General features: G+C 44.6%; 1 protein-coding gene across 2 annotated transcripts in view; it reads left to right on the top strand.

The window, feature by feature from the left end:
- Nucleotides 1–282: 282 nt before the first annotated feature.
- The window catches only part of LOC125000561 (neuronal membrane glycoprotein M6-b-like), a 31978-nt gene continuing 10674 nt past the window's right edge, over nucleotides 283–21586 (top strand). The window contains exon 1 of one of the 2 annotated variants that reach the window (XM_047576077.1): nucleotides 283–411. In XM_047576077.1, coding sequence (XP_047432033.1) covers nucleotides 408–411 — 4 coding nt within the window. In that variant the 5' untranslated portion in view covers nucleotides 283–407. Of the gene's footprint in view, nucleotides 412–11683; nucleotides 11852–21586 lie in introns of those variants that run through there. The other variant, XM_047576076.1, reaches the window with a different exon arrangement.

A 21586-nucleotide genomic window follows, 5' to 3' on the forward strand; every position in this document is an offset into this window, starting at 1 on the left:
ATCTTAAAAGTCAATATTTTGCCCATTTTTGTCTAGCTGTTCCATAATTTATTAGAAAAAAATAAGCGAACGACAAATGATGTCCTAACGCGCATGCGCAATACATGGAGAAACTTTTACATTTTAAAGACGCCTCGAATAAAAGCGCGCGGCGTGATGCTTCATAACGCGCGAGGAGGAGGAGGGAAAGAGGGAGGGAGGGGAGGGGGACGCTCGTCTCGTGCGCTTGGATTAATGATCCATTTCAAGCCCTGACGTCACCCCCTCTCCTCCTCCTCTCCCCCTCCTCCCCGATTCCAAAACGGGACGTCCAGTTGTTTGCGTGCAGCCCCCCTTCGGACAACCTGTGGACATCATCTTAGTCACTTTTTGTCTGCGTGCCAGTTTCCACAGGAGCTAAAAAAAAAATGGGTAGGGAATCTACATTTATATTTTCCTCTCCCTTTTGTTTGTGCATGCTTCCGATATATGTAAAAAAAATAATGAATTTCTCATATTTGCATTTGGATGCCGCGCGGACCTTTTCTGGTCGCTCCGCGCGTAGCGGACACTCTGAATGTTTTGCACCCTTCTGGGACTTATAGTCACTTTTTCCAGTCAGATATGGCGCATGTCAGCTCTCTGGTGGCTCTTGACGCACCGCGCGTCTGCACAACTGGTGTGTACTCCAAAGAGAACGCATGTGCAAAGACTGCGTACTCTGCGTATCCATGAACTTTAAAAGGCATTCGACAAAACACGGGCTCTATTTCAAAATAACTATTTTTTTTTATCCTTCTGTGTGCTTGGTCACTCACTTCTCCCGCTGCAAGTTCCACATTCTTTAGATTCCCTGACCGTGGCCGCGCATGAAGTCTCACCTCATCATCCCCGTGTCAGCTCCTCATGTGAGAGTTGATGCTGATTGGATTAAAGAGGGAGTGATCCGCTCCGTGGCCGTGGATTAATCGGGTTGGACAAGCTTGTTGTTGTGTAAATGCGAGTGCACGTTGCCAAAAAAAGAGAGCGCAGAGGTATTATTATTTCTTAGTTTCATTCGGTTAGGTAATCTCACTGGGATCGAGTTATTTTTGTTGCTCTCTTATGTTGCGATTACTGAGGCCCGGGCTACAAAACACAGGAAACGGCGTGATATTTATCAGCTGAAGGGAAGTTATTTTTAAGTTATTTTTAGATTGGCAGTTATTTAATCCATTGGTTTTGTGTAGATATCGTTAAAACAAACTCCAGCAATGGCGGAGTAGTGAGTTAAGTGTATAAACAAGAAGAAACTAGCAAACTAGCATACCAATGCGGCAACAAGAGGCCTTGGAAAGGTAAGGATGGAAAGATTTGGCGAGTTAAAGCAATGACAAGCACATAAATAAAACATAAAAAACTGGGCCTACTTGAACTAATCTCAACTTTGAGACGGCGACCAATAGGAGCGCGTGATAGTTGACTACCCCAAAACTTTGGGAAACATTTACCGCAAGGAAACACCGTCCGCAATTTTGGTTCCCTGCCACCAAAGCCTTGGGTGAACCCAGACAGAGCAATGGTGTCAATGACGGTATTTTCTTTTCAAAGAGAAAGCCTTGATGGTTAAAAGACCAGGCTTTGTTCATACACTAGCGATATTTTATGCCCGGGTGCTTCACTCAGAAACATCTGGGGCAGGAGCCTTGGATGGAGCCAGGGACATCCATTGGCGACCAACTGCCAGCATCAAAGCGATGAGCTTGAACTTATCACTTTATGTGGTCTGGGCTTTACATTTGACAGAAAATCAATAATGGTTGTGTACTTTTAACTCACACACCAAGCCGATGGTTGGCCATTTTCCGGTGTCCAACCCTAGGTGAATCTTTCTCGCCGTCCTTGTTTTTTTTGCCTCCTAGCTAATACGACCTCTTCTGTTGTTTGGTGTTGTTTGCGGTTTAGTCTAAGTGCAAAGCTTTGGTCCACACAACAAGCAATGAGAGAGGACACGTCACCGTCAGCCTCAGTCAAGGCTGCTTTGGTTTGGTATGTCCCTACCTTAATAGGGGAGCATTGATGCAGCGTGTAACCTTTTAAAAAAAAGGTTGCATAGAGCCAACCTAGTCTGACCTCAATTGATAACATCCAAAAGGTTATATACCCCGATGTTTCTGTGTGGTATACAGTATTAATTGATGGGTACACAGCGATGGTTGTTGACATTGATAATAGGAGTTCCTCAACCATAAAAAGGCAGAACAAACCATACAGGACAATATGGGTGTCTTCTGCACAGTTGAGAAACTATAGAAAATTTAAAGAAAAGTGACAGGAAATTGAACACGAAACATATTGCAGTCATTTTATAATAAACACGACTCGTCTAGGAGTCTGTGTCCCGCAGCACTCTGAATGAACCTTATGTCTCATGACCGAGACCACAAGTTTGATCTCAGCTTTCCAATTTGTTTATGAGGCCGTTCATTTTCTGCTTTACTGACCTGAAATCAATAATGATCTCATTAGGCCACTGCTAGAACACAGCTACCAACATTTCAGAAAAGATTTTATCTTAGCGTTTTCCTTCATCATCTGGGTCTTTTTTTACTCTGTTTCTCTCCTGGTTTCCATTCATAACATCTGTTTCCAATAAGGCAGCAGGCCTGTTTATCGCCTTTAGGCTGGTGAGAAGTTGAGAACAGGCAGGATGTAGCCCAATGACATGATTTACTGCGATGGGGAACCGGAGCCACTTTTCTGCAGGAAGCCATCGTAAACTTCTCCTCCTAAAACTCCACCGTTTCGCCTGTTATCCCCCCTGAAAAACTGCTACTTTCGTCTCATCATCGTCAGCATCATCATCCCATCTTTCATCTGCATCTGCTCCTCTCATCATCTCCCCGCTCATTGTCTCCATCATTATTCTGACCCGCCTCCCCCCACCGTGGGCCCTCCGTCGTGAATTCGGCCTTTGTGCTCGTTTTTTTTTTTCTTTTTTTTTCTGCTTCTTGGCTGCATGTGGAAACTCATGTCCTCTTGCATCCTCTCCTGTGGATTTGCAACGCGCTGATCTGCAGAATGGATACCGAACGTAGCAGCCGTCAAGCAGACAGACTTCAAAGGCCTCGGAGTTTAAAAGATTGTTTTATTCTGAAGGAATAAATGATCACTCAGCTGGGGGAAGGAAAAGGAGGAAAGTGGAACCATCCGTTGGCCTGATTAGAATAGCAGCGCACACTTAAACAGCAGTATTTGCTAATATTATTAGGAACAGCCTAATACTAATAAGAATTAGTGCCTTTTTTAATCTTGAGTTTGCCAGACTGGAGCAGCTGATACCACTTAGGCATCACATCTTTAAATGTATTATTGAATATTTGGATGTGTTTATGAACAAAACACTAACCAGGGTCCGTTATGCTGCACATTAGCCTCATAGCACGTTAAATGTTTTCCTTATTGAGCCTGAAATTGAGACTGAAAATAAAAGCAGGCAAATAAAATGTTGCTTTAAGAAAAATACAAAGAGTTTGTTCCACCTCCAATAATGCAGTTAGCTTAACAGCCATGTTCTTTCATTTATGTTAGCTTAAGAGAAGGTGTGCTTAGTGCGAGTTATCACTTTCAACACGTTCAGAACAGTCGAGTATTGTCATATGATATAGATAAAGCCCTGATAAATTTGCATTCTGCATGCCTTCGTTAAGATAACTTGTAATCTTTAACGAGCAAACCCTGCTAAATGCTAACATGCTACTGCTAATCAGTCACTGAGCACTCAAAGCACCTTTCTGACGTTCCTCTATAGTGAAATTGCTCAGGGTTGTACATAATTTGTTTGAGTAGCCAACAAGCTAGCTAGCTAGTTAGCTAGAAGGAAAGTTAACACATGTCTAGCCCGTCCTAGCTAGGTTGCTAACAAAGTAGCTGTTTTAGAAGCATTGCTTGTCTTTTTCAGGAGGTGTTTGACAAAATAAAAAGAACAAAACAGATAATAAGCTACAAAAGCCTCCATCCTCTGTTTTGTTTTTTAAATGCTAGCATTAAATGTCTTCCCTCTGCTTGTCTTCAGCCATCCATTCCCCACGCTAATGTGAAGCGCCTTGCTTTTAGCTTTTACGGCACAAGTTGTGGCTATGAACCGATGAACCTGTGTGGGTGCAGCTACTAGAGAGATGATGATTAGGTGTATAACACGAAGACCTGAGCTTAATTGAAAATTAAATGTTGCTCACTATTATGAAATGGTTGTTCTTGGTTTATAGTGGCGTTACAATTGAGTTTGTTTCATAATACCGCACAGTCAAGTGTGTGTCTTCCATACACCCACCTCGCGGCCCTGACATTTGCTTTCATATTTGTCTTTTCCTTGTTCTCCGTGCGAGCATTTGAAGCTCAGCCCAACGGCTACTCTGATGTGTCGGAATCAGTCGTCGTCGAGAGGACCTGTTGCCGTGGCAACACCGCGATGCACAAAGCTCGGAGGCGGGCGTCATTTCAAATCTCGGCACATGCGAACAGTCACAGGCACAAAAATAATAGACAGAGCATGAATACATACATATACATAAATATATATATATATATATATATATATGTGACCCACTGACAGCAGGGAGATGCTCCCCCCACCACCTCCACCACCACCACCTCTGCAGTGATGATGATGATGATGGAGATGATGAGCCTACACTGCTTTGCATTTCCTCCACACTGTGACTCACGGTGCTCTTGCACACTGTAGACGGCAAAAGGCTCTTATCCCACATTGCTGCTGGCCTGTACAGTAGGTCACAGGTGCAGTAGCTCCTGAGTCACATGACTCTTGGAGGGGGTCACGTGATTCAGCCTGAAGTGGGGAGGGGGGGGTAAATATATGTGTTCGTCGTTGGGGCGGTGATGTGACAACGTAACATCGTGTGGAGCAGACTGTGCACCAAATCTGGGCCAGTGGGATTAGCGGCTCGTCGGATAAATTGCTGCGTGGAGGGCGTGGTGGTGGTGGTGGTGGTGGTGATGCGTGTGTGTGTGTGGGGTGGGGGTGGGGGGGTGTTGGCGTGTGTGTGTGTGTGTGTGTGGAGGTGTGCGTAGGTTAAGCCGTCGGTATTGACAGATTTTGTGAATAAGACGAGTCATATTGGAGATGTTCTCTCAGTTTGATCATACCCCTGTACACGGCAGGGTGTCCAGTCGGGATTAGACGAAACAGAAGCTTTGGTGAATTGTTCCCGTCGCACATTAAAGCCGAGCTTTGCGAGCACGTGCAAATTCAAAAGTGCAGGTGTTTCAGGGAGAGGGAGCGCGCGAGTGTACGATCATGACGGGATAGGTTTGCATGAGTTTACATCAAAGTTGTCCTTGTGCCTGTGTTCTGAGAAAGAAGTCATATTTATTTGGGCCTTTCCTTTCAAGCTACAAAACCTTCATTTTTTATTTGTTTGTTTTCCTTCACATTTCCTAAGAGTTTAAGCGTGTTCGCACAATCGATGTGTGCTGGCGTGTCCGTGGATTAACCTTTGCCGGCGTGCGATGCTTCCGATCAGGGATGAGAGGGTGAAGCGTCTCCTTGGCGACCGGCGGCTGAGGGCGGGGGGCAAAACTGGGTCATCATCACCACAGATTAAGGTCCCGGATCTGGATACGTACACACACACACACATACACACACACGTACGGCAACAAAAACGCATACAGATGCGCAAACGCCTCGAATGAGAGACTGGATCAAGTCCTCAGGTGAGAGATGGGCGAGGTGCAGCGCTCCAGCCTCGCTCTCTGCCAAAGGTTTCTCTTTTAGAGGATCCAGAAGCCCATTAAAATGGCAAGGATTAGACTAAAGCGGCGGCGGGAGGCTCGTAAAGCCGTGGCTGAGACGCTGTGTTTGTGTGTGTGCGTGGATGCGCGTACCGGTGTCTTTTCACGTTTACGCTCACTTAAGCGACGGCCTGTTTTCAACACGACTGATGAAACACTTTATATGCGACTAATGGAGACGGACATCCAAAGGGACAGAAACATACAGCGTTGTCGCACACTGGAGAAGATTTGATTTGGGACTCCAGTGAGTGAAATGCACAAAACAGACAACGCAACCGATAAGCGAGACAGAAGACATGTCCCGTCGACGTTCAAGACAGGAGCCTGATATCCACATGTCCCTGGAGCGGCATCATCGACCTAGCGCCCTGTGTTAAACAGAGACAGATGCAAACAGCTCTGAGCGGCACAGCGGTTCTTTCCCAAGGCGTCGGACAGCGGAACACTTTAGGTCATGGTGGGGTCAACCTCTGGGATCAGAGCCTGGTGGCTTGATAGCCGGCGTCAGTGCTCGACATGAGAGGTGCATGACGGCATCGAGCGGCGTGTCAGGGAGACGGTTAAAAGGTCAACGCGATGCCTACAGTGAGGCTGAGCTACACTCAGGACACAATAACCAATATATATACGCGTCATCCTTTGAGTCCGTGTGCCCTCCTTTAAAAAGGATTCACTTGTAACAATTTAATCAAAATCTAGTCAAAATCATAGGTATTCAATAGGGGGTCCGTGACCCCCACAGGGTCCACAAAGGCACTGCAGGGCGGTCACAAAATTTTTGGTCATCGATTACACATTTTTATATTTTTTAAATTTTTAAATTTCCTTAAATACGCATTAACATGAACATGTGTTAGCAAAGGGATAACTGGAGGCAGAGGATGTTATCTTTATGTCAGTTAGGAGTTATGTCGTATATGTTTATCTTAATATTTTAATGCAAAAGTGTAATAATGATGTATGTTTATAAATAGCACTAGTTTAATATAGAACACATATAGTAGGTAGGGGGTCCCTACTTAATCTCTCCATCAGTTTGGGGGTTCATGGCCTGAAAAACTTTGAAGACTCCTGGTCAAAATAACCAATATTTGAAGACCAGGTTGTGACCACCTGTTTATGTACATGTTGGTTTTACATCAAATAACTAACTAAAACGAAACGTATCCAAAAAATTGCAACTTGAACATGCATCATTATTAAATGAACTACCTAAACTGACAGAAACCATCCGTCATGTGTATTTTGGTGTGTTAGTTCGGCGCAAGTTCCATCCACTAACACGGAGCACCTATGACGTATACCGCAGCCAGACACCAGGGGGAGCTCTACTTGCTTTAATTTCCCTTTTGAGGAGCTGTTCCACGGTCTATCTTTATACTCTCTTTGGACTGCACCTTGAACTGAATGCTAACATGCTACTGCTAACATTTCCTATTCCATCCGAGTTGTTGAACCATATCAGCCTGAGTTATAACCTGAGTTATAATTATAACCGTGTGCTGTTCTCTAAGCCTGAACGTAGGCGAACATAGCCGAACATGTAGCTAACGTCACCTAGAAGCACCGGATACTCCCCGAGCCGGTCTGGTACCTGCAACGTCGTGAAGCATCTTGTGAGAATATCCTCCACTTGAAACTCATTTACTTTATTTACACCCACTTTAACTGTGCCCAAGACGCCCTCAGGCACTATCGGCTGCATGTGAACAACTCTAGCCTTCAGCCAAGCTGGTCTCGGGAGTAAAAAAATAATTTCGCTGATGGTGCCGTGATACGGTCCCTCTCAGTCGTGGCGATCCTTTCATGGCTATCTTATTCATTTGGTTGTGGGTTTTCTGGCTCTTGGCGGACTCAAGCTGTCACAAAGCCACGTGAGAAGTTTTCTAGGAACTGACAGCATCGCCGAAAGATCTGAATCACTGCATGTCTCCATGGCAACTGCAGAGCCTGTATCGCTCCGATCAGACCGCTCTGATATTGAGGATGTGACACGGGAGCCGCGACTTATTGTAGAAATATTTTGAACAGGAGATTGAAATCAATTTAAGGCTAGTCATGACTATCTCTACATAGCTGACCAGAAGCTGCTGTGTCGTCCTTTTCTTCTTTTTCCTTCTCTCCCATTAACTCCACATCTGCTCCTACAGAGGAGCGGCGATGTCCTCATTACTGTGGTACGACCCCATTTGGGCTGCACTTTCTTTTCTGTCGCGCTGTAATGAGGGAAGACAGGCATTCGACAGGCGCTCATGGCTTTTCCTTTAATGGACTCTGAGAGTTGTGGAGGCAGATAAGAATGTTTCTACAGCGGAGCGGGAGCACGCTCCTCATTGAGCTCCTTTAGAAGACCAATAAGTAGTCAAAAATGCCGTAGATGCCCCATGAGTCAGCAAAATCACACGGCGCGTGGGTCAAATCTGACGACTAGGTTTCACAGGGTGACACAAAGTTTGAATTTAAAACATTTCCTGGCATCGCTGACATTTACACTCACGCCCACACAAACAAGCACTGTTTGAAGTTGAAACTTTTGGCCACGGACGTAGATTTCTCTTTGGCGTCCTCTGTCCCATATTGTGTCGTGTCCGGATAATACAGTGGGCACAGGTGCAATGATAATGCTGAAGAGGATTATATGTGGATCACAAACCGACCACTGGCTTCCCTTTGATATGAGGGGCTTTGCAGAGCTAAATCATTGTATGTCTTACAAATCTGTGTCTGTACAGTCAGCATGAAACTATCCAGGGTAGCTCTATTGATGTCATTCAGTGGATTCATCTTTGCTCCAGAGTAGAATACCTATATTAAAGTTGGGTATTAATAATGGAGTGAATCCTGCTGATCTCCTGACTTTGGCGTTTGGTGCAAATGGGAGAATTTTGATTACTTTAGGCAGCATTTAACTTTTCACCTAGAACCACAAGACACTTTTTTTCTGTAGTGCTAGTTGGCAAATGTTAGCAACAGTTTAATGTCAACATTAGCATTGTAACTGTTAGCAAATGTAATAAACCCTGTTAGCACGATTCAGCTCAGGAGGTGATGTATCAAGAACCTCTTAATCATGATTAACAAATGCTAGCATGCTAACACTCCAAAACCATGTTTAACATTGAATTACTCCACACTGGCATCGCCACTGTTAGCATGTTAGCATATCCTGAGTTGGCTTAGACAATAGTAGTTGAAGGACTTTTCTTATTTTAGTAATTACTCATAAATGCTAGTACGCTAACCTTATCAACAATAGTCACAATTCAACTTAGACTATGATAGTTCAAGAATTTGTTATTCACAATTAACAAATGTTAGCATGCTAACACTCCAAAAACATGTTTAACATTGGACTACTCCACGCCGACATCATCACTGTTAGCATGTTAGCATATCCTGAGATGGCTTAGACAATAATAGTTCAAGGACTTTTCTTATTTTAGTAATTATTTGTAAATGCTAGCATGCTAACACATGAGACAACAGATGAAGTGTTCAAGTTTAACTACTCTTTAAAGCTGTCACAGTTGAGCTCAGATGATGACACTCTAAACAGGAGAGAACACGTTTAGCATTAACCTAATCAACAATAGTCACGACTCAACTTAGACTATGACACTATGTTCCACAATTTCTTATCAATCATTTGTAAATGTTAGCATGCCAACAAACAAAACAACAGAGAACACAGTGAATATTTAACCATTCATTAACATTGTCACTATTAGCATGTTAGCATGTCACAGTTTGGCTCAGATGCTGATAGACTTTTTATGTCTTATATAGATAGATTTGCATGTATATATCTAAATTTGCCTGTGACCCTGTTTTGGGCTACTCTACCCAGAGATATTTTTTGTCAAACACAAGCAATCTCAGTCCGCCTGTGATGTGATCTAACAGAAATTTGAATTCTACTCAGAATTCCAACTATTGTTGCATTTTACTCGGATTTATGAGCTTTTCCGACGTTGACGTCTTTGGAATGCAGGACGGTTAGAGGTTTGGGCCGGAGTCCAAGCGCAGACAATCTTCATGTGTCTGTGCGCATGTGTGCAATAGGGTGGTAGTGAAGAGTGCCAGGAAGCACTGTATCTCATCTTCTGGACAAGTCCCTAATCTGTGTGACCCAGCGAGGGATTATGGGAGTTTTTAGAGGGAAAAATGGGGCTTGAAACTCACCCTTCAAGGCTGTTTGCTACAAAAGAGGGAACTTAAAGAGAATTTCTGGGATTTATTTTATAGTATGAGGATTACAAAACACCATTTATAGACATTTATTGTCTTAAAATTCACACGCATGACTTACACGGTGTTAAATCAGCTGTTATAAAAGCCTGATTTAAGTTGTATACTGTAGGTTTTCAATATATTTGCCTTACGTGTTTCCATTTATTTGTCTTAACATGAGGAAATGTATATTTTTGTTGTATAGCATGCATAATTACGCATTTATGAATAAAATGTGAAGATTTTATCACATGTGCGGGGTAATATGGATATTTCGGAACATTATTAAGAGAAAATGTGGCATTATTTTGGGAAATTACAATAATGAAGGGAGAAATTATGAGAGATTTACTTCAGATTATTCAGCCGTGATAACAATAACGGCATAGCAGGTTTGTAAGCAAAAATACCAATTAAATCTACATGTTTTCTTTGTGTTTTCTACCTTTTATTCTCAGTGTGTTTTCAGGAATGGTTCACAGGGAGAGTCGCTCATGCAGCGCATCGGGTTTCAGGCCTTTTTTCAAATGTCAAAAAGTCACCGTGACGGGAGACCTCGCTGGATTCACCGGCATATGCCGCAGAGTGGGTGTTGATTTCAACCCTCGGGGTAAACAGGTCCACTAATGTGTGTCACGTTAGCTCCTCTGTTGTCTTGGATGAAAACATCGGGCGGCTGGCGGGGTCACCTCTGTCTGCGTTGAGGGGTGGGGTGCGGGCTGAGCTTTGTCTGAAACAGGGCCACGTGGGCCCGAATTAAACCCTCATTTAAGAGGATTCGGGACAGATGGCGTCCCATTGTTTGAGGATGTGCTTATTATTAGAAAACGGGGTGAAACGTGGAAGCAGCCCCCACCGGCCCCCACCACCACCACTGCACACGTTTTCTGAATAAACACTTTTCAACCATTTCTCAAAGACTCCTCAGGGTTTGTCATTGGATTGCGGGACGGACCAATCGGCGGCGCAAACCTCTTGGCAAACAAAGGGGCTTTTAGTTGAGCAGTTAAGAGGCTCTGATTGGTCAAAAGTGATCCAATCACGGCTCAGATCAATTTAAGTGAAGCGGGGACATCTAACCAGGCTCGTTTAACCAGATATTTTCGGTCTGATTAGATTCTTTAAGGTGTTTGGTGTCACAGAAAGCCTCAAGCGGGCCTTGGATTCTTCTCTCTTCCACACTGTCTTATAGTCACCAGATGGAGAGGGGGCGGTATATATATGTGTGTGTGGTTGTGGTTGTATTCATGCGTGCATGGTCGGTTACCCATGAGTTTGCATATTTACATCTCCCTATATCCTCCTCTGGTTAACCCAGGCCAACAATAAAGACAGGTCGTTTGAGAACCACGCAAACGAGAAGGGGGGGTTGGGGTGTGGTGGGGTGGGCTATTGGGAAACCACTGATGAAACGGCATGACATGCTTTTAAGTGGAGAGGACGCACCAGATGAAGGCAATCATGTGTCATCAAGAGAGATGTTTAGCAAAATTAGAGGAGGAAAAAAAAAATAAAAAAAAAAGTGTAATGTGCCCTCATTACATGGTTAAAATAAATCTTTGTGTTTGGGATTGCTGGAATAGAGACGGTGCGAGGGGGGAGATGCAGGGGGAGAGGGAGGGTGTGAACGAGAGAGAGAGAGGGAGGGAGGGAAAGAAAGAGAGAGAGAGAGAGAGAGAGAGAGCATCAAGTCACCAGAATAGGCTCCACCATCCACATAGCCTACTGTGAGGCACAAGTGCAAGTACAAGGAGACTATATTCCTCTCTAATCATGGATGGGACAAAGCCGGTCATGGAGTCCACCGCGGAGGAGACTCAGGACGAGGGACAGGAGAGCAAAGGTACGCCCAGTCAGCCGCTGACATTTTTTGCCCCTTTTTACCCCCCCTCCTTTATTTCCCTTTGGAGACATTTGCGTCTGCGCCAGCCCTGAGCGGTTTAACCTACTTGCAATGGCTCCTCGCCCGTGCGCGACACAATAGCGGAGCCTTCTCCCTTTGGCTCCTCACCTATTCGAGGGCGACTCGGGAGACGACGACGGTCCCCTGCTGCGCTGCAGGTGACCGCGATTATTCCCGACGGGCAACGAGCGCGTATTGCGATTTCGTGCCTTCGAGGGGGATTTGGAGGCTGATGGAGGTGAAATGAAAAATAAATAAATAAATAAATGAAGGGGGCGGACGGGCGGACGGGCGTCTTGGGAAAAGGTGCTCCGTCTGGTTTTGTGGAGCGCATGTTAATGCCAATTTGCCGTTTGCGTCGCCGCGCCGCCGCGAGTTCATTTGCGCTTTAATGAGCGGCTGATAAGGACGGCGGCGCGCCGCTGCGTGCGCTCCGTGCACGGCTGCATTGTTTTCCGCCAGGTGGATCCTCCCGCCGCAGCCCGCGTCGATTATCCCGATTATTCCCGGTTGATGTTTTTGGTGTCAGATCTGTGTGATTAGTCGACGAGGGGGGCGACGCAAACGCAGTCATCAGTAAAAGGATGCGCTTGACGCAGGGAGATGGTTGTGTCTATCAGTTGCCACCGCTCAGACATGTTAACAGAGGCATCTGTAAAGTGTACGTGCATTCAATTAAGGCCCATCCACCGTTTAAATCCATCAACGTCTTTAAAACATTTAAATGTCATGTATTTTCCAATTTGCATCAATAATCAATCTTTTTTTCTTCTTAAAATCACACTCAAACTGTTGCTCATTTAGTGAATCCGTGCGTTGTGTAGGCGTGTCTGTGCGCGTTGGAGGGCTCGACGCCCATACAGAGTGGATGCCATGGTGGCTCAGTAGTAAAATCACATCTTTCAGTTTTGGGGCGCAGCAGCATCAGGATATGACCTGCTTTCTCCGTGGGTGAAGATTAAAAAAGGATGCTGGCTGGGGGGGTGGGGGGGGGTGGATCACACACTTTAAATATTTTATTTCCGCATTAGTCATGTCATGAGGCTAGTAGAGATCAAGCCAGAGGGCCTGGAGGCCTTCACACACTTCACAACATCAGATCCGAGTCTGCACACGACGTAAGGAGCAGATGAGTGGGGTGTCCCTCAGTAGTGGTGGGGGTGTTTTAAGCAGACATTACATCATCCCCCTCCAGAGGATCCTGCTGCCACGCACCGGCCAGCGTCCAAACGAGGGCCTTCGCCACCACGCGGTCGTAGGTGCGCGAGCTCGTTTTAAGGGCCCCGAGGACAGCTGAGCAGAAGGGCGGCCATATTTACGGTTTCTGAACTGAGCTCCTCAGTCGTCTGCAGAAGCAGTGAAATTAGCGTCGCGCTTTCACCCACCTACACCGGAGGCTCAAAATAGTCCCGGTCGGAGGATGGCCCATTTGTCGACTCAATCAGTTTGACATCTGGAATGTGACCATAAGCTTGTAGCATCCGTTAAGAAGCTGAAGATTTACAGCGGGGGCAAGAAGATGGTAGCCGTAAGGAGCTTGTGTTGGCGTTGGCCACGGCTTCTGATTCAGAATGTACATCTCTAAAAGGAATCATTCTGTATATCCTGCACCACACTGTAGGGAGTCTGTGACTAGGCTCAAATTATGAGTATTTAAATGTAGAGTTTGTAGCAACAGTTGGCCAAGAAACCTTGGGATACAAAGTGGAGGAAGCCTATGGTCTCTCTGGTGATAGCGGGCTTGGCGCGACAGGAAAACCCAATCCATATATACGAGAAATATTGTGTAGTCCTGTTTATTTCAGTCTCAGATATTTGCGGCGAGAAATAGGCGACCTGAGCCCGGGAACGTTCCCTAGCTGCTAGATGTTGTCAGCTATGAGCGGCCTCCGTACTTTGGGGCACTCTCAATCAAATACAGGTAACACATGAAATTTAAACACAAACAAAAAAGGATATATACACGTAACACATCTCGTTTATAGCAAATTCGGGAAAGCAGCTCAAATTATGTGAATGCGCCATTAGCATAGCATCATCCACCGCCATCCTGTACCGATCAGTCTCGGCTCAACTCATGGACTTCAGACATATTGCGCATGAGAGAGAAAAAAGAACTAAAAACAGAACTTTTTGAACTATACGTACTAATTTTGAAGACGTGTGGCTAGTTTCGGATTCTGCGCTGGCGCGTGCAGACTAGCTGGGGCTCCATTAGCCCGCCTAATCACGTTGAACAAACGTCCACATTCTTGATTGCGCCTCTACCGCGTCTGTCCACGTGATGCTGAGCTGAGAGTAATTACAAAATGAACGCAGTTCATAGTCTGAGGGATGGTGGTTATGGATTGATCTTTTTTTGCTTGATTGCTGCCTATAATCTGTAATCTGCGTGTGCATAGAACCACCTGTCGGCGCTCGGGAGTCGAGTAACGAGACCTCAACCGCGCTCTCTGAGGTACGATTATATGCGATTCCATTAGACGGTTTGATTAGGGTAAGCAATTGCCTCGTGTGACGTTTTTATTGTTTCCTTTATTGTGACTCCCTGATCAGTGTTGAGTGCTTCAAAGTGGCCCCGAGTGCATTTCAACTTCAACATCTGTCCTCCACTTTGTTGCAAATGATTGGCCTGTTCACACACACACCTTCCTTCCTTCCTTCCCAGTGTGTGTGTGTGTGTGTACCCGCTCTTACGTAAGTGCTGGCTCGCTGTCCTTGGTTATGATGTTTAGATCAGAACCGTAAGAGATTACATCACCGTCTGGAGGGCTGCAGGTTTTGCTGAATTTTCTGCATGGACGGGCAGAGCCTCTGCAGCTCCTGAAGTACAAAGCTAGTACATGCTAATTTAAGGGTTTTTTTAATGGTAGAATAAGCAAATGTTGTACATGGGCCAAGTGGGAGAAGGAAAATTCAAGATCAGTTCAGCTGTGTCCCACCTGAAAGGAGCCAGAACAGCTTGAAGTGTGTTAGCCTAGCTTAGCACCGTGGCAAGAAACACTAAATTGTAGAGATCACTGATTAACACTACGTTCAATTTGTCCAAAAACAGAACAAACTACCTGCAACATGCTAATTAGCGATCTTTAAACAGACATGCAGAGCTACGCTATGCTTAGTGAAGCTAAGCGGACACTAGCTACAGGTTTATCTTGAGCAAAGAGTTTGTAACAGGAAATTCACTACGTGGACTTTTGAACTGCTCATAATTTTCATGCTAAAGGGACGTGCACTGGGCTAGCAGAGATGATAGCTTAAATAACATTCTGCGAGCTGTAGCGATGATAGGCTGCCACCAATGTGGACTTACAAACATATATTGGATTTCACCTGAAGACTGAATAGGCTCTCTTTAAATTTGTGGTCGAAAATTAAAAAATGTCCATTCAACCAAAGATTTTGCGACCGCCCCTGCAGCACCTCCGCGGGCCCCCTAGGGGTCACGGACCCCCTGTTGAAGACCTATGATTCACTGGATAAGTCTGTTGCCAAACAATTGATGTGCATCACTTCAGTTAACTGTGATGTGTGAGGGTTTTCTTTTTAAGCAAAAATGCCACAAAACCCTGAGGTTATAGCTTCTCAAAAGCAAATATGTGCCGGCGCTCCTCTACTAATTGCCGTGGGATCATGAGCAATTTAACGTAACAGTCAATCTAGAAAACAAAAAAAAAGAGATTTAATAGCACCCTTCCTGACTGAAAACTCAAGTGACGCCTTTTATTTCTGCTTGAAGACAAGGGTGTGAGGGCTCGAATCTAAAGGCCAAACTCTGTTTGATGATCATCAGACGGGTGAGGCGACAGGGGAGGAGCTGGACTGCTCTCCCTGTTGGTGCTGACATTTAATATGCGAGTCCTTTTTTGGTCGTTCACTGCGTGAGACGATTTCTTTAATCTTTAATGGAATTCCCAATTTCACTTCTCGTGCATCGGTTCAGTGCGGAAACTCAGACAGTGGCCAGCGGTGAACTTGTCACCCGCGCTCAGATATTCTGCTCCGTAATCCACTTTACGGAGCAGAGCAAAGCATTGCTAACACACACACAAATCCTAAGAAGCTTCCTGTAAACACTTGTCAATGAGTAAGCATTAGAAGAGAGCACAGAAAGGGCAAATTCTTCTTCTCCGCCTGTATCTACCGTAGCTTTGCCCAGATGTGGCTAAACTGGATCTGATAATGAGATTCACTAATATCCATATCGAACTTAATGTGGCTCAGTCTTTCGCTCGTACGCCCGCAGTCTTTCTCACACACACCCACATCTACTCTCATGCTCCGACTTGCCTTCAACTGACACCGAACACAAACAGAAAACACCTCTTAATTAAATTTCCTACTTTCATTTCTTTATACCAGAATAGAAGCACCCACGCGCCTCTTTAATTCCGTTTGTATATGCTTACGGGCTGCGTGCAAGCTAAAAAAAAAAAGTCAAAGTAAAAGGAAATCCTTCTCCTTGTGAAAATATTGTGACAGCTACACACAAACTGAGCTCGCGATTCCGTCTCTGCGCTCTCTCAAAGCAGCTCTGACGGATGTGCAGCTACGCGCCCCCGACTGTGCACGAGAATCGATTTGTTACTGATGAATTTGCCTCTTTTCGGCCTCCTCCGCGTCCCGTCCAGACTCTCCCCTGCTCGTCTCTCTTTCTCGCACACACACACACACACACACACACACACACTCGTGCCTCTCGCCCCTGGAGGTGTGTGAGGTTGTGGGAGCATGTGAAAGCCGTCACACAGAGAGAGGCTCATGTGTTCCTCATTTGAAGCCATTTGCCCAAAGCATGCTGTCAGCCTCCATCTGGATATATGTGTGTGTGCGTCTACGTCGGTGTGTGTGCTTGTATTTGTTTACGTGTCAATGACCAGGAGTGGTTGAGAGGAATGTCTGTGTCAGTGCTTCGCTCGCACCAACAGAAAAAAAGCTCTATTTTTGTGCACACGCGTGTGGGCGAGACTGTGTGGTGCACCGTGGTGCTCATATTCAGCCCGTATTGTAGTCATATTTGTATTTAAACAAGCTTTTTTTTCTATGCGTGCACAAAACAAGCAATATTTAGTATCTATAAGTGTCTATTTATTGAGTGCAGCTAACTTAAATGGAAAATACAAACACCATACAACAAGGAATATTTTAAAAGAATCCAAAAAATAGCGAAACAGCTAATCCTTGCTAACATGAGTCACCATTCAATTCCATTTATAAACCTCGGCTAACGTGAGCCACTGTTATACTACAGCACCATTTGCTGCAAAAGTTTAAATTATGTAGTAGCAGCTAAATTTGTTGGTTGTTAGCATCATCAGCCATCTTGGACCCTGTTATCATTAGGCTTTCCATTGCTGAAGCTTGCTAACGTTAGCCGCAATATTTAGAGCTGCAAATATGAAATGAAAGCTTTGTGTTAGCTACTAACATTAGCTATATTGTCTACAACTTGCTAACATTTGTGGATATTAGCTAATTAGCTCATTTTGCTCTCATTAGCTGACTTTAAGTTGATTAACATTAGCCACTTTAGGTCATATTTGCTAACACTGGCCAACATTAGTCGCCATATCTAAAATTTGCTAACAGTAGCTAATATTACTACTATGCTATACTATACTATACTACACTATGATACTGTTGCTACTATGGTTTATGCTTGTCAACATTAGCAACCTTGTCTTAAGTTGAATAGGATCCATGTAAGCTAATATTTGCCATTAGCCACCATTTGTTCTCGGTTTTATTTGTAGTTTTATTGCATATAATATATAGTCACACATAAAAAAAAAAAAGAAAAAGGAAACAAATGTCCATGAGCCATCACAAAGCATCGCCTCCCAATGTTGCGTCTACGTTTGAACCCGAGTCTGCAGTGTGTGTATGAATAGCAGCAAGCGGCAGGTTGGCGCAGCATGCCTTGTTCCTGAGTGAAGCCAACCTCCTCTGGCCCTCCTCCATCACCCACTGATGCCCAATCTGCTCCACTCATCCATAGCCTATAAAACGCCCAATGCTGATTAGCCCTTGTCATCATTAGCAATGGCTGTCATCGATAAATGACTCCCCTGAATGATGCTCAGGTTGTCTTTTGTCTCAGTTTCGGGACTTTGTTCTGGTATTATGTTTCTAGGTGCACGAGATGTAACCATGTGCCTTCACAGAATGTGCCTTACAGTAAATGAGACTCCCTGCAGTGACTCATATTTAAGAGTTCATGCTCAGTTGGGCTCTTGTGCCATCCACACAATGCTCAGCGAGCCCCTGAGGCTACTGGAAAGTGGATCTCCGTAATCACATCGGGGTGGGGGAGGGAGATGGAGCGGAGGGTGAGGGGCTAGGGTAGGGGCCGCCGACTTCTTTGACATCTCAGAGCAAGCGACATTAGCCGAGAAGCTTGCGTAACGGTTGAACCATTCAGTTGAATGGCACATAGGTCCTGGCCAGAGGGGTTATTTTACATTACGGTGGAAGAAGACTTTGCCACAGGTGATACTCCCTGAATAGAATATGCACCCAAACTGCTGTGAAAACTAGTAATATTCATGCAGGTAGACTCTTTTATTGCAGATTTTTAACATTTTCCTTTGAGAATGGACTCCCACATGGCTATCTATCAAACTTAGCGACAGTAACAGTGGAAGTTGGGACTCAACATGTAGGAGCCCTATGACTGGTGGTCAGAAGACCAATCAGAAGGTCAACGGAGTGAAAATACCCTGATGCTTGGAGATAAACCAAGGTTACTAGACTTTGAATATGGACCTGCTAAGGCTGAAACGTCAAATATGGCTGTTCGAACGTCCAAGAAGCTGACAGTAATTTGCACCAGATGAACAGCTGCGTGTGCTTTTTCTGCATCTGTGTGTGCTTTGCACAAGAGCGTCCGCTCTCGTATGTGCCCCATCTGTGCAAGCATTTCCGCAAGTTTTAGTTTCTCTTTCTCGACTTTCTCGACTCTCGCAGGGGTTAGCTCAGAATTGAGCCGGGGGAGGGGAGAGAGCTAGAGGGAACCTCCCGCAGATCAGCGAGTGTGAAAGTATTGATCACCAAGCGGAGCGCCAAGACTGGGATTTTAGAGCCGCGCGGCATCGTGCTCCGACCTCGTGAACCTTGATAATGCCAGTATCGCCGGCCAAAGTTTTCTCAAAAACAAAAGATTAGGGTCAGTTATGCACCGTGGGAAAAAAGAAAGAGAAAAGAGGTCTGAAATGGTGACTTTGGATTATCTAGATTGAAACAGAAAACGTTTTCTGAAATGTGTATGACTGACACCCAGAACTGTTCCCGAATGCATCACAGGTTGACAATGACTGGAGCTTTGATATGTATAAGATATTAACTATGAACATTATTGGGAGATGATGATGTTTTAGCCTGATTCTCGTGTCTCCACTTGGAAAGCTTTGTGCAGCAATGAGTTATTGATTGTGTTTGTGCAACTACAGTGTTCCCAGATTTGAGCCACTTCTTGTGTGGTTGTGGCCCAAAATGCAGACTTGCTACGATGCAGTTTTTTATGTTCTCACTTGCTCTGAAGCGGCTCTCATAAAAGCTCCGAGGAGCGCTTTGTGCCTCCACTCAAGTTAAAAGAGGGGAAATCTCCGGAGCTGAAGTTACGAGTTTGCGCATTGTTGTGGCTGGAGTCTGCTGCTGCCATCAAACAGATGGGGCTTCTTTTTCATCTCAACCAGAGGAGACAGCGCCATCCACACGCACCCCTCCTCCTCCTCCTTCCCGTCTCGTTTTTCTTTCACTTTCCCACACCTATAATCTCTTTCTCTCTTTCTAGCTCTTGTGGGATTCTACCCATGATGCACCGTGAGGAAATTGCCCCATAATGAATACAGCACTTCTAAATATGAAATAGGCCGCAGGCAGGGACCAGATCGGCTGCTGAAATATTCACAGAGCTTTAATAATGCTTTTCTTCCTGGCAGATGCACCGTGCGTACTAACAGTTGGCGATGATCACGCTGTCCCGACGGGTTGTACAGTTTATGGCAAATCATTAACTATCAGGACAGTCAATGATAATCTCCCTCTCACCTCTACTCCCAGTTATCCGCTTTATAGGAGCGGCAGCAAGGAAATGTAGTGGATACATTGAGACAATATGTAGAGATGACAGTTTATCTCTATTATCTTCCATGCTACAACGCTACAATTAAGCTCTAGCGGCGTGGTGCGTTTGAGGGATTATTTCGTGGCGAGCACTTTTCATTCCACGTCGTGGGCGTCAGGTGATTGACGGGAAGCGCAGCGCCATCACAAAAGATGTCAGCATTCGGTGACAGGTTCCGTCTCTGAGCACGTCTACCGGGTGCCAGGCCTCATTTATCCAGTCGGAAATGCTAAATGTCCAATAAGAAGACTGTAGCTGGAATAAAAAAAAAAGGGAAGGTTTTGATGTGGAAGAAAAAAACGGTAACAATGGTGAAGAAATTAAAGTAAAATGGAAGGAATCTTTTTTTTTTTATGTTTATGTTATATGTTGGGCCTTTTCGTGTCTTTCGGCTCATTGTTTTGGTTTGGCAGTGTTCAAATTTTACTGTATTTTACATATGATTTTACAATTTCCGGGGAGCTCTTCATTGAGCTCGACATTCATCTCAGCTTGTACGCCGAAGCTGTGTGTTAGCCGGTTAGCATTTATTAGCTAAAGACGCGAAGATTGTCCTCAGGAGTGGAGGAGACCAAAAAAGTGAATTCAAAAATTTTATGTGCATGTTTGTACGTGATGAAGCTTGAGCTTGACGTTCATTTCAGCTCAAACGCCAGATAAGCTGTGTGTTAGCCAGTGAAAACTACGTAGCATTTATTAGCTAAAGACACAAAGATTGTCTTCAGGAATGGAGGAGACCAAAAACCGAACCAAAAGAAGTAAATTCAAAAATTTTATGTGGATGTTTGTACGTGATGAATAAGCAATAAACTGCAAACTATTTTATGGAAGTGTACTGAATTAAAATCAGTTTTTTTCTAAGTAATTTATTTTTTAGTTTGTTTTTTCGGACTAATTATTTGTTTGGGTTTTTTTTGAGTAATATATTTCTGAGAGTATTTTTTTCCAGTTTTTTGGATTTTTTTTTTTTTTTATCCCCTCAAGGTAATTTTGTTCCTGAATTATCGAGATACGTCTAACTCCTGCATGAAGTCTCCTGACCGTCTCGACTCACCATGTAGCCACCCTGAATGGATTTCAAATGCATCATCATTTATATGCCTGCCTCAAAAAATAAATAAATAATAAAAGAGGAAAAATTGCTGGATAAAAATTACTCAAGTGAACGCAATACGCTTCCGTACTAATTAGCCCCTGTACTTGAAAGTGCTGCTGCAAAAAAGGCTCCTTCAGACAAAATTTTAGGTCAAATATTTGAATTTGACCTAATTCCCAGAAACCGAGCGAGGGGGATAAAATAATAACCACTGCATCTTCCTCCTTTCCACTGTCCTTGTCCTCCCATCGTCCCGTTGCGTTGTTTGCCATTTTTGCTCCAGCATCCAGATCACTGTCGCCGCTTAGTTCCAATCTTTGGGTTTCGATCGAGGTTACATCACTCACCATCCACGTGTGAGTAGAGTGAAGCGGCTGCGAAGGACTACGCTACCGCTGAACTGGGTCGTGGGTAACACGTTGCTATGGCAACTGCCATTTGCCAGCCCTGGGGC

This window comes from Mugil cephalus, chromosome 23 (genome assembly GCF_022458985.1).
Source record: "Mugil cephalus isolate CIBA_MC_2020 chromosome 23, CIBA_Mcephalus_1.1, whole genome shotgun sequence".
In the NCBI taxonomy this organism is placed as follows: domain Eukaryota; kingdom Metazoa; phylum Chordata; class Actinopteri; order Mugiliformes; family Mugilidae; genus Mugil; species Mugil cephalus.